Genomic DNA, 21,331 nt, shown 5'->3' on the forward strand with positions numbered 1-21,331 from the left:
GAAACACATCTCAACCACAAAGACAGGCATCTACTCAGAGTAAAAGGTTGGGAAAAGGTCTTTCAAGCAAATGGTCCTAACAAAAAAGCAGGTGTGGCCATACTAATTTCCAACAAAACTGACTTCAAACTAAAATCAATCAGAAGAGATCGAGATGGACACTTTATACTCATAACAGGAACAATTCATCAGGATGACATCTCAATCCTGAATATCTATGCCCCTAATATAAAAGCACCCACTTATGTAAAAGAAATATTTCTAAAACTCAAGGCAGACATAAAACCACACACACTAATAGTAGGAGACTTCAACACACCTCTCTCTCCAATGGACAGGTCAATCAGACAGAAACCTAATAGAGAATTAAGAGAATTATTGGAGGTAATGAAGCAAATGGACTTAACAGACATCTACAGAACACTCCACCCAAATAGGAAAGAATATACCTTCTTCTCTGCAGCTCATGGAACCTTCTCAAAAATTGACCATATACTCGGAAAAAAAGGAAACCTCCACAGATACAAAAGAATATCAGTGTCCACCTGTGTCTTATCAGATCACCACGGATTAAAGTTAGATGGCAACAACTATGCTACCCCCCAGAAAGCCGACAAACTCATGGAAACTGAACAGTCAACTACTGAACCACACCTGGGTCAAGGAAGAAATTAAGAAAGAAATTAAAGTCTTCTTTATTTTTTTAACCTATAAGGTGCATAGAGATTGAGCAAAGTGCGGTGGCATTCCTTAATCCCAGCATTTGGGAGATGTTGTCTACCCAAAAAAGGGGGAGAGAGAGTTGGTGTAATAGTACACTTGACTCAACTGTATAGATACATAAAATATATAAGAGTGTGTACCTAGGGGCTGGAGAGATCTTTAAGTCATAAAGAGCCATTGCTGCTTTTCTAGAGGATGGGATTCAATCCCCAGCACCCACATGGTGACTCACAACCATCTATAATTCCAGTCCCACACGATCCCAGCCTTCCTCTGGCTGCGGTAGGCACCAGACGTGTCCATGGTGCATAGACATTCATTCGCCTAAAATATCCGTACACATAAATCAGTTTATCTAGGGATGCAGAGATAACTTAGTAGGTGAAAGCACCTGTTAACAAATATGAGCACCCCAGTTTGACCCCTAGAACTCAGGTGGTGGAAGGATTAGACCTGACTTTAGCAAGTTGTCTCCTGGCCTCCATGTGTATATTGTGGCACATGTTTGTGTTGATGCACATATACTCACATATACACACAGCCAGTCGAGCAATAAGTAAAGGAAATTAAAAAAATATTAAAGCTGAAAAGAGAAAATAACTATTTTCAGTGTTCAAAGAGGTTATTAAATATTTTGAATTTTATCTAAAAAATGGAACCTCTGTTGTAGAAACATTAAAATATAGGTGAGTTTAAAGAAATTATATCATCCCATTACCAAGCAGCTCTTGCCATGACCATGTGGGTATGTCTTTTTTTTTTTTTTTGGTAGGAAAGCAGTGTGTCCTTGTCTATGTACTTTTACTTTAGGTAATTTAGTCACTGTGGTCTTTCTCGTCTAGTGGACTGCCTTTGGTGTACCATCTAAACTTGCTGTAGAAAGTTGCCTTTTATGATGGTGCATATGTTTTAGGCATACAAAGGTAGTGCCACCAGCTGATAGCTGCATTTATGACGCTGTTCTCACCATGCATCTTCTTATGCCAAGATTTATAAGGAAAACATTGGAATGAAATCTGCCTACCACTGTTGGTAAGCTGTTGTTTCTCTTTCTTTTGGAATGGAAGGGTCCCTTGCATCCTCCGTTGCCGCCACCTCATCAACCACAGCCCCAGCCTCAGCAGCCCCAGCAGCAGCCCCAGCATCACCAGCACCAGCCACCTCTTCAGCCCCCCCTCCAGCCTCCACATCAGCCTCCTCCACAGCATCAGCCTCCCCCTCAGCATCAGCCACAGCAGCACCAGCATCACCACCACCTTTCCGCTCCTCCGCCTCCTCTGATGCCCATGTCTCAGCCGCAGTTCAGACCACATGTGCAGACTGCTCAGCCTCAGCCCAACAGCAGTCGGATGCAGTGCACCTCACGTCAGGGCCTACGGCATGTGAGTACTACATGTGGCTCAACTTAAAATTCCTGTGGTAGATCATTCTCCAGCTGTTTTTTTTCATTAATAAATTTGCCATATATTTTCCAAAGTGAAGCTGTAATTTTTTAATAGGACTTTGGGGAAGATTTTAAACTATAGATACTAAGTTATCCTTTTGAGCCTTAAAGGCTATGTTAATATTTACTTAGTTCTTGTATTTGGATTTTCTGTAGTGATTAGACAGTACTGTTGGGTGGCAGTCATTCCACCAGTGCCAGCAGCTTACTTTATAGGTTATCGGCCGCTGGGGGTTCTGAGTAAGAGCTTACATTCAGTTGTGGGAAATTAACTTGTGTTTGTTTGTGGTGGTACATTTTACATACTCTCAGCAAATGTGGCTCTTGTCATGCATCGAAAGGAACTGGAAGGTGACAGGTTGCTGTGAGAGTAAAATGTAGCTACCATTGCCTTGTCCATTAGTAACTGACATTACTGTCTCTTTCAGGACAAAACGTAATATTGCTTACTGTTCCTGTCTATAAGTCTTCTTTTTAGTTCTGTACTTTTATCCTCATAGTTTGAGCAGGTCACCAAACTGCTTTGAATCTATTTTCCTAACCTTGCCTCTTTGTGTGTGTGTATGTGTGCGCATGTGTGTTTGTTTGTTTTGCTTTTTTTATTTGATTGGTTGGTTTTTTCGAGACAGGATTTCTCTGTAGCTTTGGTTCCTGTCCTGAAAATAGCTCTGTATACCAGGCTGGCCTCTAGCTCCCAGAGATTCACCTGGCCCTGCCTCCCGAGTGCTAGGATTAAAGGCGTGCGTCTCCACCGGCAATATCTTAATATGACTTAGATGAAAACATCAAGGGGATTTCTAGGTAGAGGAAAGGCATGTGAGACTAGATTTCCTTTTTAAGGTAATGGCCTGACTCAATCACCTCTATCTCTTGATTTATGGGTTCTTTCCCAGGCATGTCCAGGGGAAGATAACCAAGACTTTCCTTGTGATAGAACTTTGCTGCACCTTTCTCCTCCAGAAAGCTTTTTATAATATTGAAACATGGTGTCAGGTTCTCCTGCTCAATTTTAAACTTAGGTGAAATAGGAATAACATTGATTATATTTGGGTCCTTGATGGATTTTTTTGTTGTTATTTTAGCCCATACTTCTGTTAAAAATGTTGGTTTATATACTGAAAAAATGACTGGGTTTGACCTTTACAAATGAAAACTATATCTTTATGGAACCAAGTCCTAAGCATCAGGGCACACAGCAACATTTGTATTTGCAAGAGTAAGGGAATCTACCCCTCACAAGACAAGGCAGCTATTGATGACAACGATTCCTCGTGTTTTTACTCACTAATAAGCTTGTGTTTCTTTTTGTGACAGAATGCAGCATCTCAGAGTATAAGCAAACGGCCCATGCAGCAGATGCAACCCACCGCTCCCAGAAACAGTAATCTGCGTGAACTCCCCATAGCACCTTCACACGTTTTAGAAATGAGTGGTAATCGCTCTTCCTCCACACCTGCAGCTCAGGTGAAGCCCATTGTCAACACATCTCCACCCTCCAGGGCTGTGGCGGCTTCTAGGAGCTCCCAGGGAAAATCTGATGCAAAAGTCAAGCCGCTTAGCCCTGGGGCTCAACCTAAGGAAGAAACAAAAGCAGAACCAGAGGTAGGACCTCTTTCCTGGGACTTGTTCATTCTGAAATAGGGAGCCTGACTGTCAATATGTTCTGCTTTGTTGGCTTATCCAGAAACTCTGTCTACTTGTTCCCCCGAAGTAGATACTTCTTTTAACCTAAAAGACATGTTCATAAAAAATACTCTTACTGCTGTGGGATGTAGCTCAGTGACAGAGCACCTTAAGCAGCTTGCATTTTCAGTCCTTGGTGTATGCGTGAGTACTCTGACATTCTCACTGGTCTATTTGTATAATTATTACCTTATTATATAGAATCAATTATACCCAGGTTTAGCAGACATTTTCTTTAAAGGATCCAAGATTTTATAAATGTTCTAGATCAGCATAATCATTCAGCTCTGCCATTGTGGCTCAAGGCGGGTTATAAATAGTTCTTACAGGCACAGATGTGGTCTGTACCAACAAACTCTACTCACAAAACCAGCTGGTTCTGTGGCCTTACTTATATTTGGTAATTTAAAATAGGTGTAGACTTTTTGTGGATCAGTATTTTATGTGGTCTTCGATTTTGAAGTCCTTAGTTTCTCACAAGCCTCAACTTTCTTACCTGTTGAATGAGGATGAAACAAAATAGGGTATACCTGGGAGCTGGGCAGAGACAAGTGCAGGGAGTTATGTGAGCACCAGTGAAATCCATGCTGAATGTAACAAAGCAGTTAACCAGTTAGCTGATTATTACAGTGTTCAGTGTGATGATAGCATGGAGCATTTCCTAGGAATTCATTCATTCTTTCTAAAAACCAGCTTACACTGTTTTAATCTTTTAATTAGGTTTTCGTCATTTAAGTCTTCTGATAAATTATTATGATGATGCCGGGCGATGGTGGCGCACGGCTTTAATCCCAGCACTCAGGAGGCAGAGGCAGGAGGATCTCTGTGAGTTCAAGGACAGCCTGGTCTACAGAGCTAGTTCCAGGACAGGCTCCAAAGCCACAGAGAAACTCTGTCTCGAAAAAAAAAATTACTATGATGGTTTTAATTGTACCACAGAAAAATTATGAAGTCAGATGTTTGGATGTCTTTTAATAAACTGTCATTAAAAGGAAGACTGTGGGTTTCATAATCAGTATATGAAAGAAAACTATGAAACTACTGACTGGAATGGAGTGGTTTGTAAAAAATTTTTTGTGAGCTAGGTCTTGTGTTGCAGTCTTGTAATCTTAGCTATTCTGAAGGCTGAGGCAGGAAAATCACTAGTTCAAGGCCAGTCTGGGCAACTTAGATCCTTCTCAAACTTTTTTTAAAGGGGGGGAGGGGTAATAAAGAGGTATATATTAGACACACTCCAAATAATAAAAAGTGGTTCTTTGCTAAAAATTTGATAGTGCCTTTGGTTTGTTTATATAGAACTTGTATATGTGTTCAGTCTGGTTCACATACACATTTCTTGCATGATAGCAATGGCTAAATAGCACAAGGAGAGGAAGAATCAGCCTTGGTTTTTTATTTCATTTTAGACTTAACCACAAATTCTTCTGTAAAGTTACCACAGGCAGATAATTTATAAAAGTAAAATAGAAAGTTGAGAGGTTGCATTGGTATAGGTTGAATGCCTTAATTTATTTTAGTTTAGTTTTTTGTACACATAAGTGGAACCAGGCTTGTATTTTCTTCTTCTAGAGAAATACATTTATTTTGCTTAGCTATGGGTAGCTTAATGACTGTGATTCATTTAGTTGGTATTGGCTTAGAAAGGAATAAATCTTAAGTATTTTTTATCTATATCTCTGAACCTGCTTTAACCCTTTTTTGACCCCTTGTGAAACAAATGTTGACAAATTACTGCTGTGTTAGGAAATAGTGCATCTGGATCCTGCTCCTGCATCGTTTGCTGTTGGACTGCAGGTTTCTTACTCAGGCCTGCTGAGTAACAATCTCTCACTCACCTACCTTTAGTTTTGTTTGAAATGTACCCATGACTTTGTCCTAGGATAAGAAGCAGGTCAGCCCACGCCAAGAAGTCCATGGAGTACCTACTCAACTCTCCAGCTCTGTGCTTGTTTTACATTTCTGATTCTTGAGATTTACACAAGATAGGCAAGATTTGTAATTAGGTGAATCCCAGATAGGTTGAATCTCAATTCTTCTGTAAAGACTATGGAGAGGTGATCATAAAAAACAAAACAAAACAAAACAAAAAAACACATTTTTTTTTCCACAGAGGACTTCTATTTGTTTATTTAAAGACAAATTTTAAAAAGTAAAATGAATGAAACCAGCTAAGAGTAAGATACATAACCCAAACTGCAGCGTAGCAAAGGGCCTGCTGGAAACATGATGAGCACTGGAGACAGCTCACACACAGAGAGCTCACATTGTCAACAGGAATAAGCTGCTACTAATTCTCCCCTCATTTTAAGTTATAAACTTTCTTCATTGGATTTTTCAGTAAAAAAATTTACTGGACTTTTGAAAGGAATTCTCTGTATTGACTTTTAGTATAATTTGGGTCTGGGATATTCACTTACCATTAATATTCCAATACTGCAATTGGCAGCATTTTGATTCTGAGGAGGATGTGTGAGTTCAAGGTCAGAAAGATTGACTTGTGCTGTTCATTATAACCAATTATTCTGTGACAAATGAGTTTGAGATCAGGCTGAAAATTCTGTACGAAAAATCAATAGTTCTAATCAGGGCCTTTCAGGTCATTTACACCCCACCTTTTGTTGGTTTGTCAGGGAAGAGCCAGATAAAACCCCTGTGACAGCGGGGACTCATGGCTGTTGCCATTCCCATATGAAATATATTTTGATATCTTAAATGAATAGTTTAATTGGTTTCAAACTTGTAAATGAGTGGAAATTTACATTATTTCATTTTTAATATTCTGATAAAATCTTTCCAAATTGGGTTTAGCTGTATAATTTTTCCCCTCCCTAGAGGAGTTATATATCTTGTTAAGCTGATTTTTGAATGTCTTCTTTCAAATACTGAATTGAAAGGTTTAGGGGAAATTCATTTGTTTGAAATGGCCACCCTGCCCTATAAACCTTGTTTTCCATTTCAGTTCCCTGATGAAGATGAGGAGACAAGGCTATATCGTTTAAAGATAGAGGAGCAGAAACGCCTGAGAGAAGAAATCCTGAAACAGAAGGAGTTACGAAGGCAGCAGCAGGCTGGTGCCAGAAAGAAGGAGTTACTGGAAAGACTTGCACAACAGCAGCAGCAGCAGCAGCAACAGCAGCAGCAGCAACAGCAGCAGCAACAACAACAGATCTATGGTCCACAGAACCCTACAGAGCAAGAGGAGCTGGCAGCTACACCATCACCCACAAATGGTAACCCACTGTTGCCTTTTCCAGGGACACAGTGCAGGCAGAATGTGAAAACCAGACTTCTTGTTAAAAACCAAGATGTTACCATTGCTAATGTTCAGCCCAAGGCAGTAAACTTTGTCCCGCCTGGTGCTAACATGCAGCATCAAGGACAGCATGTGAGACCACTGAAACATCTTCGACAGCTGCCACACAAAGTTCTCCAAGTCAAGCCTATGGACATGGAGGAGGCCCCCCACTCTCCACAGGCAGCCAGAGTGACGTCCCTCCAGGGCCGGCCTCAGGACACCAAGCCAGGGGTGAAGAGGACTGTCATGCACAGGGCCAACAGTGGAGGTGGTGGAGATGGGCCACATGTCAGCTCCAAGGTCAGGGTGATTAAGTTGTCTGGAGGGGTAAGTTGACAAAATTTTATGCATTTCACTGTAAATTTGTTTGCCTTAGAGAGTTTTAGTCTCCACAAAAGAATTGAGTTTGGCCTTTGGTAGAGTCATGTAGATTAGCCAAACCTCAAGGTTGGTATGAGGACTGTTATGCAAAATCTGGCTCTGTCTGTGTCTGTATTATCTCAGCTGTCTTGAGCATAATGAACAGCCATTGTGATGTCCTGCAGCTACACCTTTCTGAGTTTTAGTTTCTTTTGTAAATAACAGTGTACTAAACAAATTTCTCATAATCCAACAAACTTGAACTTCAAGTTTGTCATAGAAGTAAAATTTCCTATACACATGATAGTTGTTTATAGCTATGGGGTCACTGAGCATGTGTGGTCAGAGGGGAAGGGATCCACTTTCAAACAGCATGGACTATTATTAAACCTGTGCTCAAGACCCTTTTCCCTGTTATATTTTAAAGAGAATTCTACTTTGAAAACATGTCACCTTACCATGTCATTTCAAAAGTGTAGCACTCCATTATGGTGGTTTTCAGTGAGACACTGGAAGTGCAGTTTGCACTGTAATCAGGACAGGTTCAGTGCTCTAAATAGCAAGCTCCTGCACATAGTCTTCATGAAGAGGGTACTGGATACTTGCTTTCTTCCAGTTGTAAGAACTTTGTTGTAGTGCATACTCCATATCCATTGCATTGATTACAGTGGCTTCTAAAGCAAATGCCATTGTCCATATGTTTGTTGTGCTCTATGAAAATGATACTTACTATATACATTTTCCATTGTAAATTGGGAGAACAGGAACCCTGTGAACATGAGGTTTTAGAATAAATCAACTGTAGTGATTGATTAAAGGCACAAAATTTGTACATAAGAAAGAAAGAGAAAAAAAAAAAAAACACCTGTAACTCCACCTATGGAAGAAGGCAGTGCCCTGAAGAATGTGCAGTGCCATGTGGTTTGCTTGTCAAGTTAGCTGAGTGCGTGGAGACAGAAAACAGAAATCCCACATGGTGTAAGGAAAGACACTTGTATAGAATAATACTGAGTAAAGTTACATATGTAGAATACTCAGTGTCAATAATTCTGTTTTATCTGAATGTTTTCCTCATGTTTTTGTGATTCATATGCTGATCAGCAGATGAGCTGTCACATTTAACAAACAAAGCTGCTCTGTTCGTTGGCACAGTAAATGCTCACGTGTTTGTTCTTAGCTTTGGGCCTTATTTAATACTTGAGAAGTTAGTCTGTCTCATTTAGTTAAAAGCTCAAGAGAAGATAGCCACTGATGGAAATAGAACTTTCCACACTGGTAGAAAGAGCTGTATATAAGATACCTACCCTCTACTGCCAACCTCTGCCCCCTGAAGGTTGGCAGTAGAGATTAGGTATCTAATCATGCTGCCTAACTGAACAACAAATAAATAGGAAAGACAGTCTTTGGACTTTTCCACTTACATAACCACCAGTCAAGTGCTTTGGGACCGGTTCTAACCTGTCTTTTTCACTCTTTAAGTACTGACAAGCATTTCCAACAGTGTTGGTGGAGTTTTCCTGTCCCCACTGCCAGTTCCCAAATAATCAACTCAGAGGCTGAATATAAATATAAATGCTTGGCCAATAGCTCAGTCTTGTTAATAGCTAATTCCTACCTTAAATTAACCCATATTTCTTATCTATGCTTTGCCACATGGATTGGTACCTTTTTTCAGTATGGCATGCCCGTCTTCTTTCTCTGCCTCTGCCAGTGACTCCTCTGACTATGCTCTTATGCACCGCAGCATCCTTAGTTTGGGCACCCTGCCTATACTTCTTTGCCTGGCTATTCGCCAGTCAGCTTTTTATTAACAAATATTCACAGTGTACAGAAGAATTATTCCACAGCACAGCAGCTCTTTTAATTCTGTGTTGGCAACTTTGGCTAACCTGTTGGGGTTCACTTTTCTCTTGGGTAAATCGTGTTTTCCTAATGCCATGCCATCCCTCCCTCAGTGGATAGAAACTATTTTTAAGAGAACACATAATTGTGGGTTAGTTGCAGCGTGTGCCTAATTAGGAGACTACAAAAAGTAAGCAGTTGCATGTTCCAGCATCAAGTGCCACCACATTTTCTTGACTTTTAATTTTATTACTGCCCTTAATTGCTGCTAGGCATCAGGTCTCAGTTGTCTTCTTCTGTGCACTGGAATCACCCGAGAGCTTAGGCCTGTGCTTATGCTCTGCCTCTAAGAATCTTGTTAGGGTTCTGCACAGAGCCGGGTGTAACCATTGGGCTACCTGGGAGTGTGGGGAAGACAAGCTTTTAACATGGCACCTGTCTTAGTTAAGGTTTCTATTGCTGTGAAGAGACACTGTGACCACAGGAAAGCACTTAATTGTGGTGGCTCACTTACTGTTCTGGTTTAGTCAGTTATCCTTATGGTGGGAAGCAAGGCAGCATTCAGGTAGACATAGTGCTAGAGAAGGAGCCGGGTTTTTTTTAATTATTATTATTATTATTATTATCATTAGTAGTAGTAGTAGTAGTATTCCCCTTTTGGTTTTTCGAGACAGGGTTTCTCTGTAGCTTTGGAACCTGTCCTGGAACTCACTCTGTAGACCAGGCTGTCCTTGAACTCACAGAGATCCTCCTGCCTCTGCCTCCCCAGTGCTGGGATTAAAAGCATGTGCTACAGCATATATGAGACCTCAGAGCGTGCCCCCACAGTAGCATGTTTCCTTTGACAAGGCCTTGCCTTCTCCATCAACGCCACACCTCCTCATAGCACCACTTCCTTTGGATGATTGCAGGCATGCACCACATACCCTATTGAAAAGATACATCTATATCTATACATGTATAATATGTGTGTGTGAATATATGTACATATGTATGTGTATTTCAGTATATATATTTCATTGTTTAAGATTAACATACTTATATCATTTCCCCCTTCCCTTTGCTGCTTCCAAACCCTCCCTTGTAGTACCCCTAACTTGCTGTATTTCAAATTCATGGCCTCTTTTTCTTTAGTTCAGTGTTTCTCGATCTTCCTAGTGCTGCGACCCTTTAGTATAGTTCCTCATGTTGTGATGACTCCCAACCATAAAATTATTTTTGTTGCTTCTTCGTAACTATAATTTTGCTACTGTTATGATCGTAATATATCTGTCTGTTTTCTTTTAGTCTTAGGCTACCACTATGAAAAGGTTGGGACCCACAGGTCGAGAACCCACTGTTTTAGTTTTTGTGTGTTTTCCTAAATAAATAACTGCAATTTGCTCAGCCTGTATAATGTTACTTGTATTTTTTAGGGCTGGCCATTGGACAACTTTTTTTTTATGTCAGAAATGAGCACAGGCTTCCTTAGAGCTACCTCCTTTACTGTTGTTCAACCTGGAATTTATGTAATTAAATCTAAAATGTCTAGTAGTGTCTCCTTTCTGGTGCCATTCTCTAGCCAGAGTATGGGCTCCATGATCAGAACTGCTCAATACTGTCTCTGCTTGCCTGTGCCAGCTGTTCTTAGACCTCATACCAGTGGGGATGTCTCAACTTCTTTGGGCTTCTCTGAGTGACATACAACCTGTGAGACTGCTGTGAATCACAGTGGATGTCTCTTCTCTTCCATAGCTCATTTAAAAATCAAATCATCTTCACGTTTTGTTTTGTCTTTTGAGACAGTCTCACGTAGCCCTGAGCTTGCTATGTAGTTTGCATTCATGATGTTCTTGCCTGTGCCACTAGATGCTCAAATTAAAGCCACCATACCTGGCTTTCTTAGGATTTTTTTTTTTAAACTGTATTTTGTTAAAGATGGAGACCTGGATTTAAGACAGTAAGTTCTAGGCCTGTCTTTTCTTTAATTATGTTACCTTTAAGACCTGTTTCCATTTATCCTAAGGCAATTTCTAGTTGTTGTACATCAGTCATCTTTATTGAAACTATTTGGGTCCTCTTTATTAAAACTATTGCATTGTGGTGGCAGGAAACATTCCTAAAGATTTTATAAGAATGATTTTTTGATACTGTTTCTTGTGTAGTTTTTGATGGTTGAAGGAAAATGGTCCATTTTGTACAGGGCTTGTCGTTGGCATTGTATCTGGCATTGGCTGCTCTGAAACTTATATCATGGCACAGAGCTTGAAGTGCTCCTTCTCTAGGGTCAAGCTAACTTTCTTGTGTGACACTGTGACACATAGAAGTTTTCCAGCTTTGTGTGCAGAAAATCCATGTTTGGGTAGTTGCCTATCTTGACTGCTTCTGTCACACAAAACAATCTTTTTTTTTTTTTCCTTCTGAATCTGAATTTCCTACCTATGAATGGGCTTAATCTGGATGCTGGGAGGAGTTCTAAAAGAAAAGTGCTGGCAGATGGAGATGGTTCACGAGGCCCTGAGGAGGACTGTGCTTCTTGCTGGCATTTGTCGTGTCTACTGTTTGTCCAGGGTTGAGCATGCCCACTGCCCATGAGGCAGGCAGAGTGGCATTCTCATTTCACAGGGAAGTAAACTGAGTCTCAGGGAGATTGTGTGACCCACCTGGTGCCACAAAACAAAGCAGTAGGTCCAGACATAAGCTGGATTTAATTCTGAGTCTTGGCCTGTTTAATTATTAAAGCTAAGGTAGAAAATATAAAAAGTTTATATACTATGAACTGCTGGAGTTATCATTCGTTCTTTCTTATTAAGCACAGAAACAATTAAAATAAGTGTATGTCTGGGGAAAAGCCCCACAGCCTCATCTGGTTCGTGGGAGATGGCATCCAGTTCATCTCTGAGTGACCTCAGTGACTTGGATTGATTGACCTCCTTTGCCTGTCATTAAATGAGAGGTTGGTTGAGAATGAAGTGCATTTTTTAGGCTATGGTCATTGCTCAGTAAACATTGCAACACCATCCTTTAGTTGAAGAACTGTTTAGTATCAGGAAAGCAGGCAGATTTTATCCTGACCCAGTTTATGAACATTTTAGAAATTTGGCAGTAAATAAAGAAAACAGTTGTTGGTTCTATGGGCACATAGAGAAATGGGAGAAATGCAGGACCCCAGCAGGACAGCCTGCTGTTTGGCTATGGCTCTTTTGTATTATGTTTAAAGGATGTCAGAATACTGCTTTTGGAAGGTCCCAGTTTTCCTGTGGGTGCTTGCGTTGGAAAATTGGGTGAATTTGTCCATCTCTTTCCCCATCCTTATTGTCATTACTAGGCTTCCTTTAGAAGTAGAGAGGCAGTGCATGGGTCCCTCTCTTTGTGGGCCATGGAAGAACTTTGTTTTGTTACACCTTTAGTGAAAGAAGTTCTAAGGCCTTGCTCCTTTACTGCTTTCACCAAGTGCTTATATCTCACTACGTTTGCTCCCCCACCTCACCCCACCCTGCCTCTTTGTCTTTTTTTTAATTGAGCTCTACATTTTTCTCTGCTCCTCTCCCTGCCTCTCCCCTCCCCTTCAACCCTCTCCCAAGGTCCCCATGCTCCCAATTTACACAGGAGATCTTGTCTTTTTCTTCTTCCTATGTAGATTAGATTTATGTATGTTTTAAGGTCCTCATTACTGTCTAGGTTCTCTGGGATTGTGATTTATGGGCTGGTTTTTCTTTGCTTTATGTTTAAAAACCACCTGTGAGTGAGTACATGTGATAATTGTCTTTCTGTGTCTGGGTTACCTCATTCAAAATGATGTTTTGTAGCTCCATCCATTTGCCTGCAAAATTTAAGATGTCATTTTTTTTTTTTTCTGCTGTGTAGTACTTCATTGTATAAATGTACCACATTTTCCTTATCCATTCTTCGGTCGAGGGGTATTTAGGTTGTTTCCAGGTTCTGGCTATGACAAACAAAGCTGTTATGAACATAGTTGAGCACAGGTCCTTGTGGCATGATTGAGCATCCTTTGGGTATATACCCAAAAGTGGTATGATTGGGTCTTGAGGAAGGTTGTTTTCCTAATTTTCTGAGAAATCACCATACTGACATTTAAAGGGGCTATACCAGCTTGCACTCCCACCAGCATTGCAGGAGTGTTCCCTTTACCCCACAACCTCTCCAGCATAAGTTGTATTTTAATGTCCATTCATCATTGATCACTTTGTCTTCCTCAGATGGTTTATGAGAAGGTTGGAGGCAGAGTGTGTTGACTTAGGCCAGAAATACTAGAAACTGCAGCTGCATACTATCGTACATCATCCTCACCTGGGTTTTCACCCAGAATCACACGTTTGGTTTCTGGTCTTTTAATCTTAAGCAGTCATTTAACCCTTGTGTTCCTTGCTGTTGGCATTTTAAAGGGCAAAACCAGTGATTTTGTGGCTTATGCTGTAATTTGCATTTATCTTTTGCTTCCTCCTGGTAAGTTTGAGGTTGTTTATGTTTGGCAGGCTGCTTACAGAAAGTAGCCTGTCCTTGGTGTAACTGTGCAGACTTAGCCTATATTGATGAGCTTAGCTTTGATGACTTGGGTCAGCTCTTGTTTCCCAAGTCTTTCCTGTAGCTGGCCTCCCCTGGTTGTTTCTGTAAGTTGTAGTTGGGAAGGAGCTCCACTTCTTATACTTGCTTCTCCCCACCAGCCAGCAGTGCTGTGGCCGATTCCAGCATGCCTTGTTTATTTCTCAGCTGTCATACTCTAAGCCTCGTCTTCACCCTCATTTACTTTTTTTTTTTAATCTAACATCAAATAAGGTGTGGGCTTTGATTTTTTTCAATGAACTGTCACTGCTGTTATTACTTTGATGCTAGATCTAGTCCTGATTGGCTAGAGAGAGCCTCTTCCTGCTGGCTTCTGTGTCCATTGAGAACTCTCCATTGTTCTCTAAACATATGCCTACTTGCTGTACTCAAGCTTGTCTGACGTGTCTTGGCCTTTTTCTGTATGGCTCTGGGGTAGGTCCTATCTTTATAAGGCTTCAGTTCCTTGGAGCACAGGTGCCAGAGGCTGCTGTGATCATCAGCTTCCCATTGCTGTGATAAGGTGAGGTTTGAAGGAGGAAGATTTTTACCTTGTCTCACCAGGTCAGAGGTTTTGGTCTACAGTTTCTCCAAGCTCCACCTCTTCAAGGCTGTTTGACACATCATGGCAGAGAAGGCCTGGCTGTCTCCCAGCAGCTGGGTAGAGAGGCAGACAAAGAAAAGAGCAGAGGTCCCTAAGATCTCATGAGCTATTGCATTAATACTGCACTAATTTCCTGGGGAGACATATTTGTCCCATGGATCCCAATGGCAGATCAAAGTTCAGCTTGATGAACCAGTGAGTTTACAGAGCATAGGGGAAAGGAACTTACAGTGATGTGAGGGACCCCCGAATAGTTGTATCACTACTAAGTCCCACTCTATCATAGACAATGATAGATGGAAAATGCATCATGGGTTCCACTTTGAGTGAACCTTCTATGTTTTGTATCTCTAGCATTTCCAAGATGACTTGCACCTGTCGGAGAGCAGGAAGTAGTCAAGACAGGAATGTCAGAAAAGACTCTTAGGACCCCCTCCTCCATTACCATCGTATTGACCTGGCTACCACTGTGTTGCTTTGCTTTTAGTGGCTCTTCCTACTATGCCACGGTATTCTCTACACCCAAGATAGCCTCATTATGTTTGGAGAGAGAAGTACCATATAACTAGGGCACTTTCCAATGACCTGTCACCTTACAGAAACACCACAGATTGGGAACAAAGCATACCTTTAACCATGGCCTTTGGAGGTCATGTAAGACCATGACCTTCAGGGATTAGTATATCATTGCCCTTAATGCATATCTGTGCCTTCCTCTGGGGGTTGCAAAGAGAACTAGGCACTGCTGTACCTGCTGGGTTTTGCTGAGGGTGCATATTTCTTGAAAGAGTATTAGCAGGCGATGTATAGATATGCATGTATTTTTTACTACATTTTGTTATAGTTGTTTTGTATTCAAAAGAGAAATTGAATATATTTAAGGTTTGTTTGTTTTGGTTTTTCAAGACAGGGTTTCTCTGTGTAGTCCTGGCTGTCCTGGAACTCACTTTGTAGACCAGGCTTCCCTCAAACTCAGATCCACCTGCCTCTGCCTTCCAAGTGTTGGGATTAAAAGCACACACCACTGTCACTTAGCATGTTTATATTCAGTACCTGAAGGGACTTGCCAAGACATGCCCCTGTGTACTCGCCAGGAGACAGGACACCTGAGGGGAGGAGAGGCTGTTTGGGACTTACCTTTTGTGGAAAGGTTACTGGGTTCTGGTGTTTGTATGTATTGCTGAGGCCTTCTGGCTTCCCCAGTTACTTAGGGAGGAAGTATGTGGTAATGGTGTCAGCAGAGCAGCTGTGGTCTCTGTTGTCACAGCACTAGGCCTGCCTTTGTGGAGCTTTACAGTGAGCTGAGCACTCTGTGGACCCTGTGCGTAACAGTAGGTACAAGCATGTTGTCGGAGGCTGCTTGTTCGTTTCCTGGCCACCCAGACTCAAAATAATTACACTGAAAACTGTAGTAGTTGTAATACTGTTTGGCCTATTAGCTTATGCATATTTCTGGCTAGCTCTTACATCTTAAATTAACCCTTTCCTATTAATCTGTGTATTGTCACATGGTTGTGGCCTACCAGTAAGGTTCTGTTTGGTGTCTGTCTGACTCTACCTACCTTCTCGTTATATCTCTTCCAGCCTGACTATATTCTGCCCTGCTCTAGGACAAAGCAGATTCTTTTATTAACCAATGGTTGTAAAACATATTAACAGCATACAGAGGAGAATCCCACATCACAAGCAGAAGTGAAGTGGGATGAGTAACATAACAGGGAGACCCGAAGAAATGGCTTCTGAGTGGAGAAGAAAGCAGGGTAAAGGAGTGAGTCTTCTAGGTATGTGTGTGGGGAGGGTGGGGTATGTGTAACTGTGGCAGTTTCTAGCTGAAGGAAGGGCACTGGGTTGAGTACAGAGAGTAAGTGAGTTTGGAAATAGGCCTTGCATAAGCTGTTTGGATCTTAATTTGTAGAGCAGTGAGAGCCACTTGAAAGTTCTGGTGAGCTGATATTCTCACTCTGTTTTGCTGGCTTAGGGGGAAAAAACTAGAAAAATATAAAACTGGCAGTTGTTTGTTTTTACAGATTTGGGGTTGAGTTCTATTTTAAGCATTATACACAAGACGATATAAGACATAACTAATCACCTGAGTATTAGGGTTGAAATGAACAGAAACATTCATTTTATCCCTCAAATCTTTGTCACTTTGGGAAGTACCAGTCTGACAGAGAATTAAACACCTCTCCATGGCCACAGGCTGATGTAGAATTTGCCACACCCTTTCTTGTTGTCTGGAGATGCCATGTCTCAAGCCTCTATATTGCTCAGGACTTGTTGTTGTGGGTTCTGCCGATGCTGCTACATGTGCTCTGCCCTGCCTGCCACCCAGAGCTTCCCATCCTTTAGAGCTCTAGCTCCAGCTCCTGGCCCCTGCTCCTTCTTGAAGGGCTGTCTGCCTTCTGTTCCATATTTGTCACTAGAACCTAGGACAGTTTCAAGGGTGTCTTAAGTAAGGTTTCCATTGCTACAACGAAACACCATGACCAAAAGTCAAGTTGGGGAGGAAAGGGTCTATTTGGCTTGCACTTCAGCATTGCTGTTCATCACTGGAGGAAGTCAGGACAGGAACTCAAATAGGGCAGGACCCCGGAAGCCAGAGCTGATGCAGAGGCCATGGAGGGGTCCTGCTTACTGGCTTGCCTCCCAATGGCTTGCTTGCTTAGTCTACCTTTTTATAGAATCTAGGACCATCATCCCAAGATGGTACCACATTGATCACTAAATGAGAAAATGCCCTCCCCACATTGATCACTAAATGAGAAAATGCTTTACTGCTGGATCTCAAGGAGAGCTCCATTTCCTCAGCTGAGGCTCTAACTTGTGTCAAGTTGACACATAAAACCAGCCAGTATAAAGGATATTAGAAATACTTAAGAAACTTAATATGAAACTAAAAATTTCTGCATAGTTGGATTTCTTGTTTCAGAGCAGAAGTGAAGTAGACACAGTATCTCTCCGGGTGTCTGAGAATGAGCAGGGCAGTTGTTCCCTAACCTTGTCGGTAATACCAGGAAATGAGCAAAACAGGGGCAGGGTCCAGGATAACATTGATCTTTACTGTTAATCCTTTCAGCCACCTTCTGCTTTTCCCCCAAATCCCTTTTTCATTTGGTTTGTAGAATAGGATTGCGTTGTAAGGTCTGTTTGCCGCTTTTGAGCTTTAAAAATGCTCGTAATTATTTATTCTGGTGATAGGTTGTGCCACGGTTTACATGTGAAGGTCAGAAGACTTGTGGGAGTTGGCTCTTTCCATCATGTGGTTCCCAGGCATAGAATTTAGGTCATCAGGCTTGGCATCATACACCCCTATCCTCAGAACCATCTTGTTAGCCTTCTGTTTGGAACTTTGAAGTAGTTGATCTGTCACATTTGCTAGTTTGAAATTGTTATTTAGGGGACACGGCTCTGCTCTGCCTGGTTCTGGAGAAGCTAGCTTTGCAGGCAGTATGGCAGTATAGGTGGCTCAGGTGGAGGGAGGTAAAGGTCGAGGTAGAATTGACTGGGACCATAGTCTTCGCAGGTATAAAGGACAGGACCATGGATAGAGTTCCGGGGAGATGGTTGTTGACATGGGTGGGCAGCAGGTAACAGGGTTGTACTGGGAAGGCATCTGCCTGGGGGAGGCCCCTGCAGCCTCATCTCTGAAAAAACCAGCTTACAGCCCCACTGCCTGAGCAGCCTCGGTATTGTACAGAGCAGAGCCTTACTTCTGGTACATTTTCATTTTCACCTGCTAAGTTTGTGCCAGCTGCCCCCTGGACCTTGTTTCTCCTCAGAAGTTCAAGGCTTTGGTGGTGTTTTTGGTGTTTTTTGGTTTTGATTTCCTTTAAAGACAAGCTAATTCTTCTCTTTAAAGCTTTCTTCATACATACCTAGTCTCAGAATGGAAGATTATTACATAGGTAAGCACTTATAAATAACTGCCAGGTTCTCATATGGTAGAGTGGGACACATTCACGCCCCTCACGAAGTGAAGTTCAGTAGTTAGATGTGGCTAGTCAAGTGGCTTTGGCCTTTCAGATTTGGTTTGTAGTTGCCCTCTGGACCCATTACCTGAAGAAATATTCCATATTTCTGTCCCCAGTGTGCTTGCTTGCTGGTTTGTAAGCATGCCTGATGACGGGGGTGGGGGGCGTTTAGGAGAGGGTGGGACAGACTGCAAATGTAAGATGTTCTAACACCCCACACAGCACCTGGGGCAAGGAGGTTAGGGTTGGCTTGTTTCTGCCCTGTCTCTCCTGTAGTCCAGCAGTCTACAGAGAGAAAATAGAGTTCCTCACATATTTGTGCTTGGAAACTTCACACAGCTTGCATATCATTTATTGTGCTGTTCTGAACAAGCCTCCCAGAGATTGCTGGGATAGGCTTGTATTGTTGTCCTTAATAGAAACCTGTGTGACAAGGGCTGTCGCTGCATCATCATCTACATTGCTGGTGACAGTGAAGTGTGGCCTTATCAGAAGGAGAATTCATAAGAGGCTGCCCTGGGACACCACGCCACTGTCCTTCTGTGTGTCCTGACAATGTTATCTGTCCTTTCAGTGCTGAGTATCAAATGTCTGTCATGAGTACAGAAATTAATTTAATGTCACCTGAAGACATGCAATTAATCTTTTAGAGGTTTTTATAATACCTTTACAGAAAGAGTTGCCAGTTTGGCGGATTTGGATTTTGGGGTTTAGAAGAAGATAAGGAAAATTAATTTTTCATCAGGGTTAATACAAGCTAGCAGGGCCACAAAGGCTGAGGAAAATGATTGGGGAATTTGTCAAGTGTTGTCACTCCAGAATAATGCTGCTTAACGCCTGATAGGTATAATCAAGGGCTGAGGTTCTATGGAGAGGGATTAATCAATTTGCCTGCTAGTGAATGCAACTCAGCGATACCGCCTCTTCATGGGCTTTGAAGAATGAAAATAAGATTTGATCTGTCAAATTGCAAGAAGCTCTGACAGTATCAGTAAGCATTTTTATCTGTACATTTAAACCATTTGTTATAAATAAATTTGTCCTGCTAATGTTGATGGCCACAAACCTCATTTTTTGGTAAGATTAAGCTGATAAAAGGTATTCCCTGGGCTTACTTAATTCAGATGGGTATTTTAAAAACCAAATACTAGTCTAAAGAGACATTTTTATTGTATTCATTAAAGGGCAATCATTTTAGAGCAATTCAGCAGTATGTTTCTACATGGGCACACCTTCTTCCCCTTATCTGCTTTAGAGAAACTGTTGTGCCAGAAGTCACAGCATGCCCCATGATGCCTAGGAGACTGCTCGTCCTGAAGACTTGCTTCTGCATTGGAATGTAATCTGCCATCACTCGAGGACACTGGCTTGCTTACATCTCAGCAGCAGATTTCTGAGATGCCTGTTTGAAGCAGTACCTTCAAAATATTTGAAGTATTTTAAACCGTGTGTAACTTCAGACTAATAATTACAGTCTCTTTTCAGTGCTGGAACTGATTGTATAGGCCAATGTAGGGTCGATTTAGTTTGACTTGTTTCTCATTCGGGTTTGTTTATGTGCATTACTATGGATATAGAAATGTGTTCCTGAACATGGTCTGTTAGCATACCCAGTGATCATTTTCTAGTGTTAATCCAGAGTAAAAAAAAAAAAAAAAAAAAAAAACAGCTTTTCTTTGGGCAAATATAGTATTTGTTCTCTCAATTGGGAAAAAATGTTTCTTTTCTTTTTTTCAAAAGGAAATAGGTTGTTTCTATTTAAGCCTTGAGTGCTTAGAATGAGTTTCATAAAAAGTTAAAGTACAGCATTATGATGACTTAATTAGAACAGTCTAGTTGAGAGAAAGGTATATAAGCTTAGCAGTGGAAGGCTGACATAGGAGGATCACCACAAGGTTTCAGGCCAGCCCGAGCCACAGAAGGAGATGCTTACATTCTATAAAATTTAAGAAGTGATTGGACTATCTCTTTTTATACATACTGAAGAATTTCCATGGTAAAATGTTTTAAATGACCTGCCTGCCCTCTCTGGAGGGAAGGAGTAGACTGTTGTGCCCCTCAGGCTGGGGCCTAGCAGTCCTCAGGTGGATCATGTTATGGTTCACTAGTTATTAAAGACTTAAATTATACTCGGCCATAGTATGAGGTGCTTTTTCTGACAGCTAATATCTTGAAGGTGCTTTGTTTGTTCATGTGTATGTTTCTGAGGGATGTTCTTTAATAGGTGTCTTGGTATCTTTTCTTTGTGATGTCGGTGGCTTTGTGTTCCGTATGTTAACTGACTTGGAGAATGAACCAGAACATGGGCCTCCCATCCTCCCTTTTTACCTGAAGGAGACTGAAGTAGCTAACAATTTTACTTTAGCTCTGTGGTAAAATCCCCTGGGAGGAAGGGGAGTCTTTCTTTGTAAGAAGTGTGTTTTCATTAACTGCACATCCTTGCTCCTTGGCGCTCTAGTCATCTCTGTTTGCCGACTCAGTTTGGGTCTGTATGTGTTTTGTACGATTGGCGCATTTCATGTAAGTTGATTGATACAATGGCATCATGTACAAATATTCCTTTCACTACTTGGGGACATCGTTATGGTCCCTCTGTTTTCCAGTTTGGAATATTTGTCTTTTGCCCATTTTTCTTGTTCAGGATAATCAAAGGAGTGTGGAGTTTGTTCTCAGAGCAGCCTTTGGTACTGACAGAGAAGAGGCTTCTCTGTTCCCACTCTTGAGTATGAGCTTCCTTGTCACTTTCTTCCTGCTTTGTTTGGAAGTGGGACTGGTTTCTCTTAAAGTTTCAACTTGATCTTAGGTCTTTTCCCCTTCTTTTTGTTATAACTGTAGTATTTGAATCCCTGAATTTTGGTGTATTATAT

At 41.4% G+C, this 21,331-nt stretch overlaps 1 protein-coding gene across 4 annotated transcripts in view; it reads left to right on the forward strand.

Moving 5' to 3' along the window:
- Positions 1-21,331, forward strand: part of Rbm33 (RNA binding motif protein 33) — a 116,202-nt gene that overhangs the window by 80,069 nt on the left and 14,802 nt on the right. For all 4 annotated transcript variants that reach the window (XM_050119913.1, XM_050119912.1, XM_050119914.1 and 1 more), the window contains 3 exons: positions 1,791-2,105; positions 3,482-3,769; positions 6,810-7,472. In XM_050119913.1, coding sequence (XP_049975870.1) covers positions 1,791-2,105; positions 3,482-3,769; positions 6,810-7,472 — 1,266 coding nt within the window. The remainder of the gene's footprint in view (positions 1-1,790; positions 2,106-3,481; positions 3,770-6,809; positions 7,473-21,331) is intronic.

This window comes from Alexandromys fortis, unplaced genomic scaffold (assembly GCF_014885135.2).
Source record: "Alexandromys fortis isolate MF-2015 unplaced genomic scaffold, M_Fortis_MF-2015_v1.1 scaffold_177, whole genome shotgun sequence".
In the NCBI taxonomy this organism is placed as follows: Eukaryota; Metazoa; Chordata; class Mammalia; order Rodentia; family Cricetidae; genus Alexandromys; species Alexandromys fortis.